The sequence below is a fragment of the Geotrypetes seraphini genome, chromosome 1, assembly GCF_902459505.1.
Source record: "Geotrypetes seraphini chromosome 1, aGeoSer1.1, whole genome shotgun sequence".
In the NCBI taxonomy this organism is placed as follows: domain Eukaryota; kingdom Metazoa; phylum Chordata; class Amphibia; order Gymnophiona; family Dermophiidae; genus Geotrypetes; species Geotrypetes seraphini.
This window is the reverse complement of record NC_047084.1, coordinates 39,619,413-39,637,696: the sequence shown is the minus strand read 5'-3', so window position 1 is coordinate 39,637,696 and position 18,284 is coordinate 39,619,413. Positions and strand designations below refer to the sequence as shown.

The window sequence follows — 18,284 nt, the reverse complement described above, 5'->3', positions numbered from 1 at the left end:
TTAGAAAATAAGAGGTGTAATGGGTACAGGACAGAACTAGGATGCTTTCAGTTTACAAACCAACATAAATATATAAGTTCTGATGTCATCTTTTTTTGTGAGGGGGAAAAGCAGAAAGGGCAGAAGCAATGCAAATAAGGAGGGGAAGAGTATTGACATGGCTCCCCCAAGTATATCCCCTAGGCACCCAATAAGCCTAATCCACCAGGCTCAACAGAGGTAGAAGAACTATGATGGGATCCTTTGCAGTGAACTCAGAAGCATGGATGAAGCCATCCATCTGCCTGCTGGAGTATATTGGAGAATGAGTTGCATCAGGGGCGGAATAGTCTTATGGTAAAAGTATTGTGGTGAAAACAAAGGAAGCCAGAGTTAAAATCCTACTTCTAACATTGGTGCTTCTTGTTTCCTGGGCATATCACGTCATCCTCTATTGCCCCATCATCAGTTCAGATTGGACAAGGAGATGTCTACAGTATTTGAATTGTAACTCACCTTGAACTTGGATTTGTAAAATACAAGCATTTAAAGGGTCTCTTTTTCACTAAGGTTACTAGGCTGCACTAATCTAATATGATTAGAATTCTGAGCATCCCCTTTGGTGTACTGTAGACAGTAACTTCATTGGTAATAGTTGCCTCTTGAGAATGGTTATAGCTCAGAGAAGAGAACAATGAATGGCCTTAGGAAATAAGATAAAATTTAAATATTTATTCTGTAAATTTATGACCAAAGTAAGAGTCAGTGTTTTTAGGAACAAAGACCATGTGTAGAACAGTCACTAAAAGTTTGTGCATTATCATGAAAAATAATTTTTACTTTTTTTTTCCATTTTTTTCCTAGTTCTTGCATTTGAACAGGTTTACCTTGAAAATCTTCCCAGTGCTTCAATGTATGAACGCAGTTACATGCACAGAGATGTCATTACACACGTAATATGTACAAAGTAAGTCTTGATTCTTTTCTGGTGCTTCCATTATATTATCTTTAAGCTTTATTTGCTTCCATTGTATTATCATGTTTATGGGCTTAAAGCAAAACTCGTTTAATAATAGGCTTCATTGAGAATTAAGATCATGAGAAGTCAGATCAGAATACTGGAGAGAAGCATCAATATCTGTATCCTTCCCATTGTAGTCCCTAAACTAAACTAAACTAAACTAAACCTTAGGTTTGTATACCGCACCATCTCCGCGTGCGCAGAGCTTGGCACGGTTTACAGAGGTTGAGAGGAAAGGAACTACAAAGAAGGGATATAGGAGAGGGACTGAGGAGATAGAGGGGGACATGGTATTAGAGAACGGGAGGTGATTAGATTTTTGAAAAGAGCCAAGTTTTCAAGTGTTTGCGGAAGGATTGGAAGGAGCTAGAATTTCTGAGCGGGGATGAAAGGTTGTTCCAGAGTTCTGTGGTTCTAAAGGGGAGGGATGTTCCAAGTTTTCCTGCGCGGGATATACCTTTTATAGATGGGAAAGATAGTTTCAGTTTTTGGGAGGATCTAGTAAAGAGCGGGTTTGAAGAATTCCAGAAGAGTGGGATAACGGGAGGAAGGACGCCATGTAGAATCTTGAAGGCTATGCAGGCACATTTATAGAGGACTCTGGGGTATACTGGGAGCCAGTGAAGCTTGGAGAGGAGTGGGGAAACGTGATCAAACTTGCCTTTTGTGAAAATAAGCTTGGCCGCGGCGTTCTGAATTAGCTGAAGTCTATGGAGGTTTTTCTTAGTTAGGCTTATATAGATGGAGTTGCAGTAGTCCAGTCTAGAGAGGATGGTGGATTGAACTAGGATGGCGAAATGAGAATGATGAAAGCAGGATCTTACTTTCCTCAACATATGGAGGCTAAAGTCCCCCCACCCTACCTGCCTCAGTTCCTTGTAAATCCCTACCTGAGCAGTATTCATAGATTCACCTTCTTGTACAAGCTCTCTGGAAGCTGAACGGATGGGATCTTGTATCTCTATTAGCTGCAGGGCAACTAAAAAATCCCTCCCCTTTGAGCTACCTGCCCAGGAGTTTCCTGTCTTGCTTCAGTTTGTTCCTGCAGCTTCACTGTTTGGTTTCACAGTTAATTCTGTTCATGATTTGTTTTCACTTTCTAGTCTTATTTTGATTTTTACGCGGGTTTGCCCACGTGCTGCGGATCAACTCCGTACGAGTGATCCTTCGGTGGGAGATCACAGACATGTTAAGTTTGTCTGCTTCTGGAGGGTGCTCTGTAAGCCTGAAACTGCAGTAAGTCCTCTGGACAGCCTGAAGATTGAATCGGGGCTCCAGGTTCGGGAGCCATCTCTCCCCTGGTTCATCTGCAAAGGAGTAGAGCGCAGGCTGCTGCGGTTCCGAGGAGGTATGCCGGGATCGGAACCGCGCCGTGTGTCTTCCCTGATTTCCCTGAGGGGTCCTGGTGGTCGTGATCTGAGGTGGCAGGGAAGTTGAGGTGGCCAGAAGATCTGAAATTCCAGTTTAATCAGCTCCTGAAGTATGATCTCCCTATACTTGCACTGTGTTATGCTGGCTGCTATTGAAATGCATTGAAGCACATATATCTGTGGGGTTTGTGAGTCACAGAGTTTGCCGATTTTGGGGGTCCTCAAATCAGGGTTTTGGGGGGTTTCCCTGTATGCTCTGGTCCCCCCACCTGTAAAATCCTAAAATCCCCGTTTTTAGCGTTTTCCTGCGTTTTTAACGGCCATTTTTTATGTCAAAATTGGCACCTGCGGTGGCCATCTTCGATTTTCTTTAAAGTTTTTTAAACTATTTTTTGGACTTAGAAGCTTCGTTTTTGCTCCAAACTTCACAGATGGCCACTTCAGGACAGGATGGCATGGATTCATGCCATAAATCTGGCGGATGGCTTGTGGTTGTGCAGCTGCGTATTCTGTGTTCCGCGGCCCGTCAGAGGTGTATCTGGTGTGTGGATTCCGCACTTTCCTCCTTTGGGAGAGAACCTGCTTTCCACCATTGACGCTAGAGTTGTGCAAGGAGGGCGTTTTTGCATAAATGCAGGCGCAGTTCCAGGGAAAATCTCATCGATCTTCAGACAATTTCAAATCTGAGTCCTGCTGATTGGCTCAGGCAGCCGAGGACTATTTTCCGCCGGAAACTGTGGATATGTTGTCTCAGGCCTTCATGAAAAAGCGGGCTATGCCTGTGTCTCCCTTTCAGACTGCGGTGCAGCAGTCTGTACAGCCTTTGGATTCCAGCATGTCAATCTGATCCTTGCTGGTATGCCTGAACGTCGGCAGCAACTTCCCGCTATTGTCGTGGTATCTGCATCACTTTCTAAGCTGTTGCTGTCGCATGGCGATTCGGCGGATCCCGCTGCGTGACTAGCCTAGCGGATCTCAGGGATTTCCAGAACGCTGATTCTCACAACGTGGGAGAGTATCAGATGGTGCGCAGGCTAAGTCCAGTTGCCTGAAGTCCTGATTTTATCTCTGAATCCCTGAGGACATTGGGACTTGATTCTGACTCTGCATTTCAGGCGGAGTGTTCGATCATGTGTTCCATGTGCCCATTCTCCGCTGCATTTCTGGATCATGAGGACTCGGCAGAAATGCTCTTGGAGGTTGGGGGGCCCATGAGGGTCCCCTGAAGTGCACTAGGGCCATGGCTAAATTGTATGCCATGGCTTTGGAATTTTCCATGCACCTAGTCCCCCCCGTGGGTGGATTCGGCGGTGGCTCAGGTCCCCAAACGTACCTCCTTGCCCTCAGATGGAGGGGTGGTCCTGACGGATGTCTAGGACTGTAAACTGGATTTTGTCTTGAAGCGCCTTTTTGATTCTGCTGTGACAGGGGTGCGAGCTGCAGCGGCCACTTCCTTTGTGGCCTGGGCATGTCATACTAAACCTCTATCATATTTTGACGGTTTTCGCTACGCTGGGAGCTTATTCAGTTTCTGCTAGGAGAATGTTATGACTTCACCAGTGGTCGGGGGATTCTTCATTCAAGGCTGCTCTGAGCAAGCTGCCATTCAAAGGTTGCTCTTATTTAGCCAGGGTTTGGATGACCTTATGGCTAGTGTACAGGACTGTTAGCCTCAGGTGCTTCCTGGCCCTGGTTCTCGTCCACCCAGGGGGCCGGGATGACTGAATTTTCGTCATTTCAGGAGTACCTTGCAGTACGCCGGACCTTCTGTGGCGGGACGGCATTTCGGAGCCTCCTACAGGCCTCGCTTGGAGGTACAGCGCGACCGCAGTCTCCCAACTCTCGACCTTCGGTACCTTCCAAAAGAGAATTATGACGCCAGGGCTCTGGCAAGGCCTTCCCGAATCGGGGGGCAGCTGTCGGCCTTCCTTCTGGAATGGCTGAAGATAACCTCAGACCAGTGGGTTTTAGAGGTACTCAGGGAAGGTCTTCGACTGCAATTCTTCCGGCCGGCGATGGACTTCTTCATGTCCTCTCTCGAGGGCAATCTGGACAGGGCTGGCAAGGTGTGGCCTAGGATGCGCCAGTTGCTGGATCTGACGGCTATAGAGCTGGTTCCACAGGACGACTTGGGCTCTGGAGATACTCGATTTACTTCGTCGTGCCAAAGGACTCCGTCGATAGCAGACCAATTCTGGACCTCATGGAGGTGCATGCATTCTTGCGAGTTTCATGTTTCCGGATGGTATCGGTGCATGATGTGTTTACAGAGGTGGCACCCGAGGAGTTTTTGGCTTCCTTGGATCTCACGGAAGTGTAACTACACATCATGATTTTCCCAGAACATCGGAGGTTCCTGCGGTTTCGTGTTCTAGGGAGATATTTCCAGTTGGCTGTGCTCCCTTTCGGTTTGGCATCAGTGCCCTGAACCTTTAACTAGTTCATGGTAGTGGTGGCTGCCCTTCTGCGATCTCTGGGTGTGTTGGTGCATCCATACCTCGCCGAGTGGCTGATCAGAGCTCCCTCATGGGAGCAGGGCCGCTTGGCGGTTCGCCTAGTGGTGTCTTGGCTGGAACGTCTCAGATGGGTGATCTATCTGAAGAAGGTCGCCTCGTGCTGACCCAGGTATTGGAGTACCTGGGTATCAGGTTCAACATGGGGCTGAACCGGGCGTTTCTTTAAGAATCCTGAATTCTGAACCTCCGGAGTGCGATTCGGGACATGTTAGTGGTTGTGGTACCTACAGGTGTTGGGTCTCATGGTAGCAACCATGGATGTCGTCCGTGGGTGAGAGCTTGCCTGCATCCTCTTCAGTTTTCTCTTCTGTAAAGGTGGAATCCCCTGAGAGCTGCGCTAGGGATGCTGCTGCCTGGGTTGGCAGCGGTGAGCAGCAGTATGCTGTGGTGGTTGAACCCAGTCATTCTGCCCACAAGGCTTTCTTTGCGGGTCTTGGATTGGGTGACCCTGACTAAGGTCCAAAGCCTCTCTGGTTGGGGAGCAGTTTGCATGTCCGTCCCGGTACAGGGCCGCTGGATGGGTAGCGGTCTGCATCAGAGAGAGCTGATGGTCAATCAATCGGCTGGAGCTACGAGCGATTGGTTAGCTCCGCTACGGTTCAAAGTATATCTCCATAGGACGGCTGTCTGTGTGTTCTCAGCCAATGCGACGACTGTTGCCTTTCTCTGCAGTCAGGGGGGCGCAAAGGGTCCCCGGCTGGGATTGGAGGCTCGGATGCTTTTTCCATGGGCGGCGCGTCATCTCTTGGCTTTATCCACGGCTCATGTGGCCGGCAGCGACAGTGTTCAGGAAGACTTCCTCAGTTGTCAGTCTCTGGACCAGGGAGCATGGTCCCTGTCCGGGCTGGCTTTCGCTTCTTCGATCTGATGGCGTCCTAGTGAACAGGAAGGCGGACAGATTCTTCAGCCGTCGACGAGAGGCCAATGGCGTCTTACTCGACGCTCTGGTTCAACCTTGGCCCACAGGAGACCTTCTGTGCGTCCTTCTTATGTGGTTCATTTTGTGCCAGGTATCCTCACACAGGGGCCCAGTGATCCTTGTGGCTTTGGACTGGCCCAGACGACATTGGTATGCAGACCTTGTGAGGTTGAGCTCCGGGAGTGGTCTGCGTCTTCCTCGCCATCGGCAGTTCCTCACGCAGGGTCAGTTTGCACTTCAAGATCCGGACTGCTTTGGTCCAGGCGCTTTGGTCCTGCAGTTATCGTCACGCTCCTGCAATGCAAGTGGAAATCACCGGTCTCGGCCTATGCGAACGCCTGGGGGTGTTTTCGGCTTGGTGTGTGGGGCTCCAGGTGGACCCTTTGGTTCCGTCGGTGGCTCTAGTTCTGGACTTCCTGTAGGCTGGCTTCAAGAAGGGTCTGGCAGTCTTCTCTCTACGTGTTCAATTTACAAGCCTCTCCTGTTTGGGTCCCTCTTCTTTCAGGGGTTCTCTAGTTTCTTACCCGGCTGTTGTCCGGTTCTTGCGGGGGAGGGGGGGCAGGGATGCCGGGGCCTCCCTTACGACAGCTTTGCCCGTCATGGAGCCTGAATTTGGTCCTACACTCCCTGATTCGAACCCTTGGATGAGATCTCTCTGGTGGCGGTCACTGCTGCACGGCGAGTGTCAGAGCTTCCGGCTTTGTTGTGCAGAGATCCTTTTCTCCACATCACGGAGTTGGCGGTGATTTTGAGGACTGGGCCTTCTTTTCTTCCGAATGTGGTTTCTTCTTTCCACATAAACCAGGGAGTTCAGTTGCTGGCCTTTGTTCTTTTGGTTCCACGTCTCGGGTCCATGTTCTGCAATCTCTGGCTATCTGGCGTCGTCTTTTGAAATACCTAGGGGCCACTTCCGACTTACGTCTGTTGGCCTATCTGTTTGTCCTGGCAGACCCCGCACGTCGGAGTCAGCCTGCTTCCGAGACTTTTCTTTCGTGTTGGATGCGAGCGGCTCATTCCGCGGCCTGTGTGGCGGTAAAGAAGAATCCCCTTGGGGTGGAGGCTCACTCTCCTGAGGATTGGCTTCCTCGTGGACTGAATCTTATGCGGTCTCGCCTGTGGAGACTTGTCAGGAGGCCCCGTGGGCTTCCCTTCATACCTTTTCCAGGTTTTCAAGGCTTGATGTGGTGGCTACAGGTGATACGGTCTTTGGCGTTACTGTTCTTGCGGCAAGTTCATCAGCCCCCCCCCCTGAATTTTAGGGCGGCTTTGATACGTCCCATCCGTTCTGCATCCAGAGAACTTGTACAAGAATGAAAGATTAGGTTTCTTACCTCTGCTAATCTTCCTTCTTGTATAGCTTCTCTGGATGCTGAACACCCGCCCATCTGTTTTTTGTCAGATTCGCGGGTCGCCTCTTCAGTATCTGATAAGCTGGATTTCTGTCTTTGACTAGCCTCACTACATTAAAAAAAAAAAAAAAAATTCATGCGTATTCCCCTTTGTTGGGTTTAAGAGTTGGTGGAGGTTCCCCGGGGGGTGCCCCTTCTGATCATTACGCTGTGTCCCTGTTCTAGGATTTTCCTGGGTTTTGCAGTTTATGATGTTTGCATTCTCTGTGTGTTTCCAGTTGGCCATTGTTGGCCGTAGTTTTTGATATAATATGATATTGAGCAGAATTTAACTGGTAGCGGGAGTTCCTGTGCCCTCTCTCTCTTTTCTTCTGTTTCCTGTTGTCATATGTCTACGTGGCTTTTCTACTAACTGAAGCAAGACAGGATGCTCCCGGGCAGGTAGCCCAAAGGGGAGGGATCTTTTAGTTGCCCTGCAGCTGAAGCTAATAGAGATACAAGATCCCATCCGTTCAGCATCCAGAGAAGCTATACAAGAAGGAAGATTAGCAGAGGTAAGAAACCTAATCTTTAATTTTGTCCTGTGTTTCTGTCTTAATTAGATTGTAAGCTTTTTCAAGCAGGGACCATCTGTTAAGTGTTTAATGTACAGCGCAGCATGTGTCTGGAATCTCAACAGATATGATAAGTGGGAATACTCCTACATAAGCCTTAAGGAATTCAGGATCAGAGTCTCAAAAATTCTTTCTTAAACCCCAGTACCGTACTCTGCCCTATTACGTCCTCTGGAAGCGCATTCCAGGTGTCCACCACACGCTGGGTAAAAAATAACTTCCTAGCATTTGTTTTGAATTTGTCCCCTTTCAGCTTTTCCGAATGCCCTCTTGTTCTTTTATTTTTTGAAAGTTTGAAGAATCTGTCCCTCTACTCTCTCTCTATGCCCCTCATGATCTTATAAGTCTCTATCATATCCCCTCTAAGTCTCCTCTTCTCCAGGGAAAAGAGACCATTTTTCTCCAATCTCAGCGTATGAAAGGTTTTCCATCTCTTATCAGACGTGTCGCTCTCCTCTCAACCCTCTCGAGTAACGCCATATCCTTCTTAAGGTGAAGTTTACAGTGAACTGGCAAGACTCAAGGTGAACAAAGCCATGGGACCAGACAATTTGCACCCAAGAGTGCTCAGAGAATTGAGCGATGTCCTGGTGAAACCGTTGGCTGAGCTATTCAATCTCTCCCTAAGTAAGGGGAAAGTTCCCCTGGACTGGAAATTAGCCAATGTCGTTCCTCTGCATAAAAAGGGTTGCAGGACAGAGGCTGCAAATTATAGACCGGTGAGTCTCACATCAATAGTGTGCAAACTCATGGAAACACTAATTAAAAGCAAATTGGACACGATCTTGAATGAAGGGAATCTTCGGGATCCCAGTCAGCATGGATTCACCAAGAGTAGGTCCTGCCAATCCAATCTCATCAGCTTCTTTGACTGGGTAACAAGAAAGTTGGACTTGGGAGAGTCTTTGGACGTCGTGTACCTGGACTTCAGTAAAGCTTTTGACAGTGTCCCACACCGCAGGCTGCTAAGCAAGATGGAATCGATGGGGTTAGGAGAGACACTAACTGCCTAGGTCAATGATTGGCTGAGTGGCAGACATCAGAGGGTGGTGGTTAATGGTACCCTCTCTAAAACATCGGAGGTGACCAGTGGAGTGCCGCAGGGCTCGGTCCTGGGTCCACTCCTTTTCAACATATTCATAGGGGATCTGACTCAAGGGCTTCAAGGTAAAATAACACTATTCGCCGATGACGCCAAACTATGTAATATAGTAAGTGAATGCAGTTTACAGAATTATATGGCGCAGGACCTGCTTACATTGGAAAGTTGGTCCTCAACCTGGCAGCTAGGCTTCAATGCTAAGAAATGTAAGGTCATGCACCTCGGAAGCGGAAATCCATGCAGGACGTACTTCTTGAACGGAGAAACTTTAACTAGGACTTCAGCAGAACGAGATTTAGGAGTAATCATCAGTGCAGACATGAAAACTGCCAATCAAGTGGAGAAGGCTTCATCTAAGGCAAGGCAGATATTGGGTTGTATCAATAGAAGTTTCGTCAGCCGAAAGCCTGAAGTCATAATGCCGTTGTACAGGGCCATGGTGAGACCTCATCTGGAGTACTGTGTGCAATTCTGGAGGCCACATTACAGTAAAGATGTGCGCAGAATTGAATCGGTTCAACGGACGGCCACCAGGATGATCTCGGGGCTCAAGGGTCTCTCGTACGAAGAGAGACTGAACAAATTGCAGCTCTACACTCTTGAGGAACCTAGAGAGAGGGGAGACATGATCGAAACATTTAAGTACCTCACGGGACGTGTCGAAGTGGAAGATGATATTTTCTTTCTCAAGGGACCCTCGGCCACAAGAGGGCACCCGCTCAAACTCAGGGGCGGAAAATTTCATGGCGACACCAGAAAGTATTTCTTCACAGAGAGAGTGGTTGATCATTGGAACAAGCTTCCAGTGCAGGTGATCGAGGCAGACAGCGTGCCAGACTTTAAGAATAAATGGGATACCCATGTGGGATCCCTACGAGGGTCAAGATAAGGAAATTGGGTCATTAGGGCATAGACAGGGGGTGGGTAAGCAGAGTGGGCAGACTTGATGGGCTGTAGCCCTTTTCTGCCGTCATCTTCTATGTTTCTATGTTTCTAATATTGGACGCAGCATTCCAGATGCGGGAGCACCATCGCCCGATACAACGGCAGGATAACTTATTTCGTCCTAGTTGTAATACCCTTCTTGATTATACCTAGCATTCTATTTGCTCTCTTAGCGGCCGCTGTGCACTGTGCCTTCGTCTTCATTGTCATGTCCACTATTACCCCCAAGTCCCTTTCTTGGGTACTCTCATTCACTAACATCCCTCCCGTTGTATAGTTGTACCTTGGGTTTCTGCTTCCCAGATGCAATACTTTACATTTCTCAACGTTGAACTTCATCTGCCATCTCGTCGCCCATTCCCCTAGTTTGTTCAAGTCCCTTTGCAATTCTTCGCAGTCCTCTTTAGTCCGAGCTCCACTAAATAGTTTGGTGTCGTCCGCAAATTTTATTATCTCACACTTCGTGCCTGTTTCTAGATCATTTATGAATATATTAAATAGCAGCAGCCCAAGCACCAAGCCCTGTGGAACACCACTCGTGACCCTCCTCCAGTCCGAGTAGTGGCCCTACACCCCTACCCTCTGTTTCCTACCCGCCAACCAGTTTCTGATCCATCCATGTACGTCTCCATCCACCCCATGGTTCTTCAGTTTCCGGAGTAGACGCTCGTGAGGCACCTTCTCAAAGGCTTTTTGGAAATCCAGGTATATGATGTCTATGGGGTCTCCTCTGTCCATCTGTTTAATTCCTTTGAAGAAGTGCAATAAGTTAGTTAGGCACGATCTCCCCCTGCAGAAACCATGTTGGCTTGTTTTCAGAAGTTTGTTTCTTTCCAAATGTTCATCGATATTTTCTTTTATCAGTGCTTCCGCCATTTTCCCCGGAACCGAGATGAGACTCACCGGTCTGTAGTTTCCTGGGTCACCTCTTGATCCCTTTTTAAAGATGGGCGTGACGTTGGCTATCTTCCAATCCTCTGGAATCACTCCTGTTTTCAGGGATAGGTTGCAAATTTGCTGCATTTGTTCCGCTATCTCTTCCTTTAATTCTTTCAGAACCATTGGATTGATTCCGTCCGGACCCGGGGATTTGCTAGTTTTTAGTTTTTCTATCTGCCTGCGCACATCTTCAAGGCTCACTTCCATGGATGTTAATTTTTCTACTTGATTTCCATTGAAGAATTGCTCAGGTTCCGGTATGTTGGTTGTGTCTTCATTCATAAATACAGACGAAAAGAACATGTTAAGTCTTTCCGCGACTTCTTTCTCCTCCTTCACTACTCCCTTCCTGTCTTCGTCGTCCAGCGGTCTCACCTCCTCCCTAGCCGGCTGTTTCCCTTTAACATATCTGAAGAACGGTTTGAAATTTTGTGCCTCCCTGGCTAGCCTCTCTTCATACTCTCTTTTGGCTTTTCGAACCACACGGTGACATTCTTTTTGATACTTCCTGTGCTCTTTCCAGTTCTCCTCAGTTTTGTCCTTTTTCAATTTCCTGAATGAATTTTTCTTATTGCCTATCGCTTCCTTCACTATTTTAGTGATCTATACCGGATCTTTTGTTTGACTCTTTTTGCACCCCTTTCTGAATCTGGGGATGTACAGATTTTGCGCCTCGCTCACCGTGTCCTTGAAAAAAGACCAGGCATGTTCTACCATTTGGCATTTCTTGGAAGTGTTCCTAAGTTTCTTCCTTACCATTTCCCTCATTGCTTCGGAGTTTCCTTTCCTGAAGTTGAAAGTTGTCGCTATGGTTCTCTTTCCTTTCGGTATTCCTACTTCAACCTTGAACTTGATCATATTATGATCGCTGTTTCCCAATGGTCCCACTACTTCCACTTCCTTTGCAGGTCCCATTAACCCATTTAGGATTAGATCCAGAGTGGCATTTCCTCTCATTGGTTCTCTAACAAGCTGCTCCATGAAGCAATCTTGTGTAGCCTCCAGGAATTCTGTCTCCCTAAAGCATCTTGAACTTCCAAGACTCCAGTCTATCCCGGGGTAGTTGAAGTCTCCTATAATAACTGTGTAACTGCTTTTGCATTCTCGCTTCATCTCAGCTTCCATTTCTTTATCGATATCTCCGGTTTGCCCGGATGGACGATAGTATAGGCCCATCTTTATTTCATGTCCTTTCCTACCCGGTATTTTAACCCATAGCGATTCCAGCTTGTTGATCGTCTTCGCTGTGTCTATTCTTGTCGATTGTATGCTTTCTTTTATGTATAGGGCTATTCCACCTCCTTTCTGTCCTGGCGATAGAGCTTGTATCCCGGCAGCGCTGTATCCCATTTGCTTTCCTCATTCCACCATGTTTCAGAGAAAAAGCCGTATAATAATCAAATATATATTTATTAATGCCTTCATGTCTGTGGAGAGCCAATGCATACAATTTTCTGTGCTCCAAAGGGAGAAATCAAAGTCAAAGAGATTTATACCATATGTGACATCATTTGTAATGATTACCATACTTTAGAATACAGTGGCATAGTTGATCACATGACTTTCTTCCCAGGAATACCTTACATCAATTTACATTTAAATCCTAAATTTAATGCTAAGTCCAATTTTTAAACCCAACAGGTCTTGGCAGTGTTTCACCTCTCCCATCCCCATAACCTCTGCATGAACTTTCCCAATTAGCTTTGTGTTTTAATCCAGTGTTCAACCAAGGTGGCAGAGAAGGAAGCAGCATGGGCTGCTGCTGTGCAGCTCCTCTTGCTGCGCTGGAGCAATGAGTCTGCAGGGGAGTAGGCAGGTGACCAGAAAGAAGTCTATACACAATTCTGCACATTCTGCGGAGGTGCATTGCGCAGTAGTACAGAATTCCTATAGGAATAATATACACTTACCCCAGATTCTATGTTTTCTACCCAAATTTGGGCATCCTGCCGAGATATGGCACAATTAATTGGTTAATAAGCTCTTAACCATAAATAATTGGGTGCTAACAATCGATTACTAATGTTATTAGCATTTAAAATTGGAATGTGCATTTGGCTGCACACTATTTTATAAGGCAGGGTGTCTAGCTCCCATAGCACATGGCCATGAGAGGGGCATAAACATATCAGGAATGTAGTTATACACGTGTAGTTATAAAATACTGGTAAACTTGCCTAATTTGGGAGCCAGCATTCTTGTACTAGGTTTCAGTATAGAATAGTGCTTAGCACTGAATTTTTGTTTTTTCAGTGCCCGTTTTTGAGCACTTTTTATATAATTCCACCCCCCCTTGATGGCTCTGTGGAGAATGTCTATCTGTAAACGAATTAAGAAGATTTTGATTTGACTATGATAAAGCTACCAAAGAAGCTTAGAAGCCCTGTTGGTTGCATAATTAGGTAAATTCTATTACAAAAGGAGACAAAGTACTGATTTGTAATTTGAAAGAAAAATGTAAGGTGTGAGATAAATGGGCCCCAGTAGTCCACATAGTAGAAAAGCAGTTGAGCGATGATGTGCTGGTACAGTATATACTTTTGAAACCTGTGAGAGATGATGGTCCTCCTAGGATATTAGATCTGGATATATCTTTACTTTAAAATATAAAAAAAGACAAAGCACTCTGAAGATACTACTCAGAGAGGAAATACTTTTTTTTGCATATATTGTAATTCTGAAGAGGAAAACTTGGATGTATTGCAAGAAAAAAAAATATTTTTATGAAAGAGATGATGCTTCTTACTCTGAGCTAAATCCTAATGCTCTCAGAATATATTCCTACTAGCAAAGAGCAAGAGAATATTAACTAGGAAAATGATCAAATATCAGACTTCAGGGTTTTCTGAAACTGAATCAGATGTTCTCAGATCACAAGAAATGGCCTCCAACATAAATGGCTCCGAACTTTTAGAGACTGCCAGGTGTGCTACTAAATGTTGTGAAATGTGTTGGACTACCAGTCATTTGAGGACAAGATGGTCACTACTATCTTCTAAAACAACTAGCCAAAGTGGTTTGGATATACCAAATCATACAATATATATAATACCACTTCTTCTAAACAGTACACATCAGTGTTACCAGCCCTAATAGTTACAGGCTTTATATTACCAGCCTCAGAATTGGAGCCTACTCACAGTTGTTAGATCACAAACGAAAATGATCAGCGTAGTATTCAAGCTCCTGCTCCAATCATTGGCCAAATTATTTATCTATGTGCTTTTTTTGAATTTGCTTTTTTTATTTTTTTAAACCTTCACCAAATAATTTAACTATGCATTTAAAAATATAACTTTTCAGCTATATCCAACGTGCACTTGTTCATGGAATTTGAAAAAATTGACCAAAAATTATAACTTATCTTCGCTGTTGAAATACTGATTTGGACAATAAATGTCACATCAAATGCCTGTCTGCCGACGCGGCCAGCGTTTCGCAGGAATAATATGCATCCGTTGCGTCGGGGCCACCAAGGCATAATCACTATAAATAAAACAAATAGTTAAAACATTCACTCTCCAAGTCCAATCACAGCACAATTTTGTCAGAACAATACTCACAACAGTAACTCATTCAGTCAAAGATTTTCAAACAGTGTCAAGATGGCGACAGCGTCTCTCTTATACTCATCCACAGACGTCATGACGTGCACCAAACGTAATGACGACACTACTATCTACTCACCCAATCAAAACAGGAAAATAAACTAGTAAAAATGTTGCCATTCAATGTTTCTGTTTAGGCCATGCGGATTCAAAGTATCTAACCGATTGATCCAGCGCTGCTCCCTTTGAGCAAGATACCGTCTAAAGTCCCCCCCCCCCTCTCTTTCCTGGACGCAACACCTCTAGTATCAGAGCTCTTAATGACATGAAGTCATGATTCACTCAATGCAATGTTTTGCAAGTGGAGCCCTACAACTACTTTGTTGTTAATGTTACTTTTATGTTCTATAAGCCGGGTATTCAATTTTCTAGATGTCTGTCCTACATCACTACTATCTTCTGACACATATGAGGGAGTGCTGAAAGTTCTCGGCCCAGCCAAGAAGGGAATGATGTGGAGCTATGAATCTCAAGTTATTCCATATAATCAAGTTCAACCTTTATGTTCAACACACTTGGCATATTGTGTTTGAAGTTTCTGTAACCATTCCAAAAAATACTCTGTCTGGTCACTGAAATACTGCTATGCTGCTGCAGTCACCTCAGAATCACATAAAAATTGTTGCCCTATCAAACTCTTTTTAAGGTTTGGAAACAGAAAATAATCAGATGGAGCAAGATCTGGTGAGTAGGGTGGATGGCTATGCATTAAAACCCCAGCTGCATCAAAACATCCATTATTTTGCCAGTCTCATGAGTGGGTTCATTATCTTTCAAAAAGAGAACTCCTTTCTGCAGCTTCCCTCTCTTTTTTTCTTTCAATGCCCCCTTTAATCAGCACAACAAGTTACAGTAGTATTCTGCTTTAACTAACTATTTGGCCCTTTGGAAGATAGTCATTTATACCTTTCTGATGCCAAAACACAAGGGCCATGACCTTTCTGCTGACTTTTGGGTCTTGAATTTCCTTGATCTTGGAGAACCTGAGTGCCACCATTGCATGGACTGTTTTGTCTCAGGAACATAGTGATGTAACCATGTTTCATCAACAGTAACTAGTCATTCCAAACAGTTGGCACCAACTAGCTGAAAATGCTGCAAAATCAACTTGGAAGTGTTCACTCGACATCATTTCTTGTTGGCATTCAAACATTTGGGCACCCTCTTGGATCTCAGCTTCTGCATGCCCAGCTGTTCATAGATTACATACCCAACATGTTCCCTGGATATCTGTAGTTTCTCAGAAATTATTTTCTCCAATATTTGCTGATCTGCCAAAATCAGGTCATGGACATGGTCAACAATTTCAGGAGTTGACACATTTTGACGCCTCCCAGACCTTGCTGTATCTTTGATCTCAATATCTCCACACTGAAAGTTTGCACACCACTACTTCGCTGTGGAGTATGATGAGCATTAGTCACTCAATGTTGGCATCATACATTCATGAATTTCCTTTGGAGTTTTCTTCTACAGGAATAGGAACTTAATGATGGCTCGGAATTCCACACTTTTTGTTGACATGGTTCAATCAATGATCTGAAACAATGTCAAAAGCATAGCATTATGATTCTGCAAATTGGCACTTTGCAAAATAGCACTCAGAATTTAAGAAGTTGGTTGGACTAAACTTTTTCAGCATCCCTCATAAGTCATATAAGGGCTTTCCAATCCTAACAAAGAAAAATGGGGAGACCCAATGATCCACAGTGAAAACAATCCACCGATGAAAATAAAAACATATAAAACCATGAAAATTCAATTAAAAAAGTACAATGATAAAAAATACTGTGATAAAAAATCCAACCGGACCCTACACAGTCCGTGTTTCGGCGAACACGCCTTCCTCTTAGCATTTTTTTGCTACTTCAGCTTGTCTGCGGTGTTCTTTGCTCACATGTTTAAAGACAATAAACTGTTTTCAGTCCAATTCTTTATATGTGAGGTTGCAAACCATTGGACCCCTGAGGAAGGCGTGTTCGCCGAAACATGGACCGTGTAGGGTCCGGTTGGATTTTTTATCACAGTATTTTTTATCATTGTACTTTTTTAATTGAATTTTCATGGTTTTATATGTCAGTGTTTAATAAATTATCTCCAGAACATCTGTATCCACAGTTTTTTTTCTTTCCAATCCTAATCCAGTACTTTATATTGTCATTTACAGTGCCCTTTAATTTTTGTTTTTCTTAGTTTATAATTTGGTTGTAATAAAGTTTTGGGTGTTTATTTTTTCTTTATCTGCAGGACAGATTTTATAATTACTGCCAGCCATGATGGACATATCAAATTCTGGAAGAAAATAGAGGAAGGGATTGAGTTTGTTAAACACTTCCGTAGCCATTTAGGTGAGTTGTGGGGTTGCTGGGCTTTATTAAATATATAATTTGCCATACTTGAAACTGAAATATATCTTGTGGCTTAGATCCAATAAGATCAGACTCATATTCAGTCCATGGGAGATCGCTAGCAATACCAGACATTCAATGCCGGTGCCATATTTATTTTTGGCCAGGTGGGACATAGCCAGCTAAGCTAATATTCAGCAGCTAGCCGACTAAATCTCATCTACCAAAGATATACCGTATATACTCTAATATAAACCGGGATTTTGGGGCCAAAAATGGGGGTCCTGGTTTATATTCGGGTCAATGCCCCCTCCCAGAATTTTTTTAAGGCCACTGTGGCCAGGTTTTGCCCCCTCCTCCTCCCTGCTCTATCTTCCTACCTCTGCCGATCTGGTGGAGGTGCAGCAGGTCCTCTGCCGATCATTGGTGGAGGTGTAGCGGGCAGGAGCCAGTAAGGAAGCCATTAAGTGCTGAGAAGCAGCACCAAATCACACTGCTGCTCGTGCCACTGATTTGGAGTAAGTAGATCCGCGCAGTCGGTTAGCAGTGGGGCAGGAGTTCAGAAAGCTTGCTCCTTCCGCCGCACCTCCACCAAAGATCGATAGAGGTAGGAAGATAGGGCAGGGAGGGGGGCAGAGGGCAGAGCCTGGGAGGGAGAGTGCAGAGCATGACAGGGGAGGGGAGAATTGAAGGGTGCTGGGTGCAGAGCCTGACAGGGGAGGGGAGGATGGGTGCTCTGTACAGAGCCTGACAAGGGAGGGGAGGATGGAAGGGTGCTGGGCGCAGAGCCTGACAGGGGAGGGGAGGAAGGAAGGGGGCTGGGTGCAGAGCCTGACGGGGCAGAACACTTGAATATTAAGCTGCCCGACTTATATTAGAGTTAACTATTTTTCCTCCTTTGGGAGGGGGTCCCGACCTATATTCGGGTCAACTTTATTCTAGTATATACGGTACCACCCTTTTAGACAATTGTCTTTGGCCGCCAAACTTAGCTGGTGAGCCAATGAATATTGGCAGTGACTGGCTATGTCGCGCAATAATCAGTGTGAGATAGCCGACTATCTCCTGCTAAATATCGGCAGATAACCAGCTATGTATAATTTAGATAGCCGGGAGCTGAATATTAGGCCTGATGTCTGTCTTTTCATTCCAGAGCAGGTAAATATCTCCCCCACAAATGGGAAGTGCAAAATTAAAGTGTGACCAGTAAAATCAATTTAACACATCTTGTATTTCCCAGATATTTTGTGAAGATGATGATTAAATTATAATGGTTAGAAGAGATATGCAGGCAGATTGATAGGCTTAATAGCGATAAATCCCTGGGACCGGATGGTATCCATCCGAGGGTCATCAAAGAACTGAAAGGGACTATAGCTGAACTCCTTCAACTAATAGCCAATCTGTCGATCAAATCGGGAAAGATTCCAGAGGACTAGAAGGTGGTGAATGTTATGCCAATCTTCAAAAAAGGTTTGAGGGGAGACCTGGGAAACTACAGACTGGTGAGTCTGACCTCGGTACCGGGAAAGATGGTAGAGGCGATGATAAAGGACCGCATCATTGATCACATT

General features: G+C 45.3%; 1 protein-coding gene across 1 annotated transcript in view; it reads left to right on the top strand.

Annotated features, from left to right (window-relative positions):
• Nucleotides 1-18,284, top strand: part of PPWD1 (peptidylprolyl isomerase domain and WD repeat containing 1) — a 122,241-nt gene that overhangs the window by 1,043 nt on the left and 102,914 nt on the right. The window contains exons 2-3 of the mRNA XM_033930233.1: nucleotides 844-946; nucleotides 16,610-16,710. Of these exons, the coding sequence (XP_033786124.1) occupies nucleotides 844-946; nucleotides 16,610-16,710 (204 nt within the window). The remainder of the gene's footprint in view (nucleotides 1-843; nucleotides 947-16,609; nucleotides 16,711-18,284) is intronic.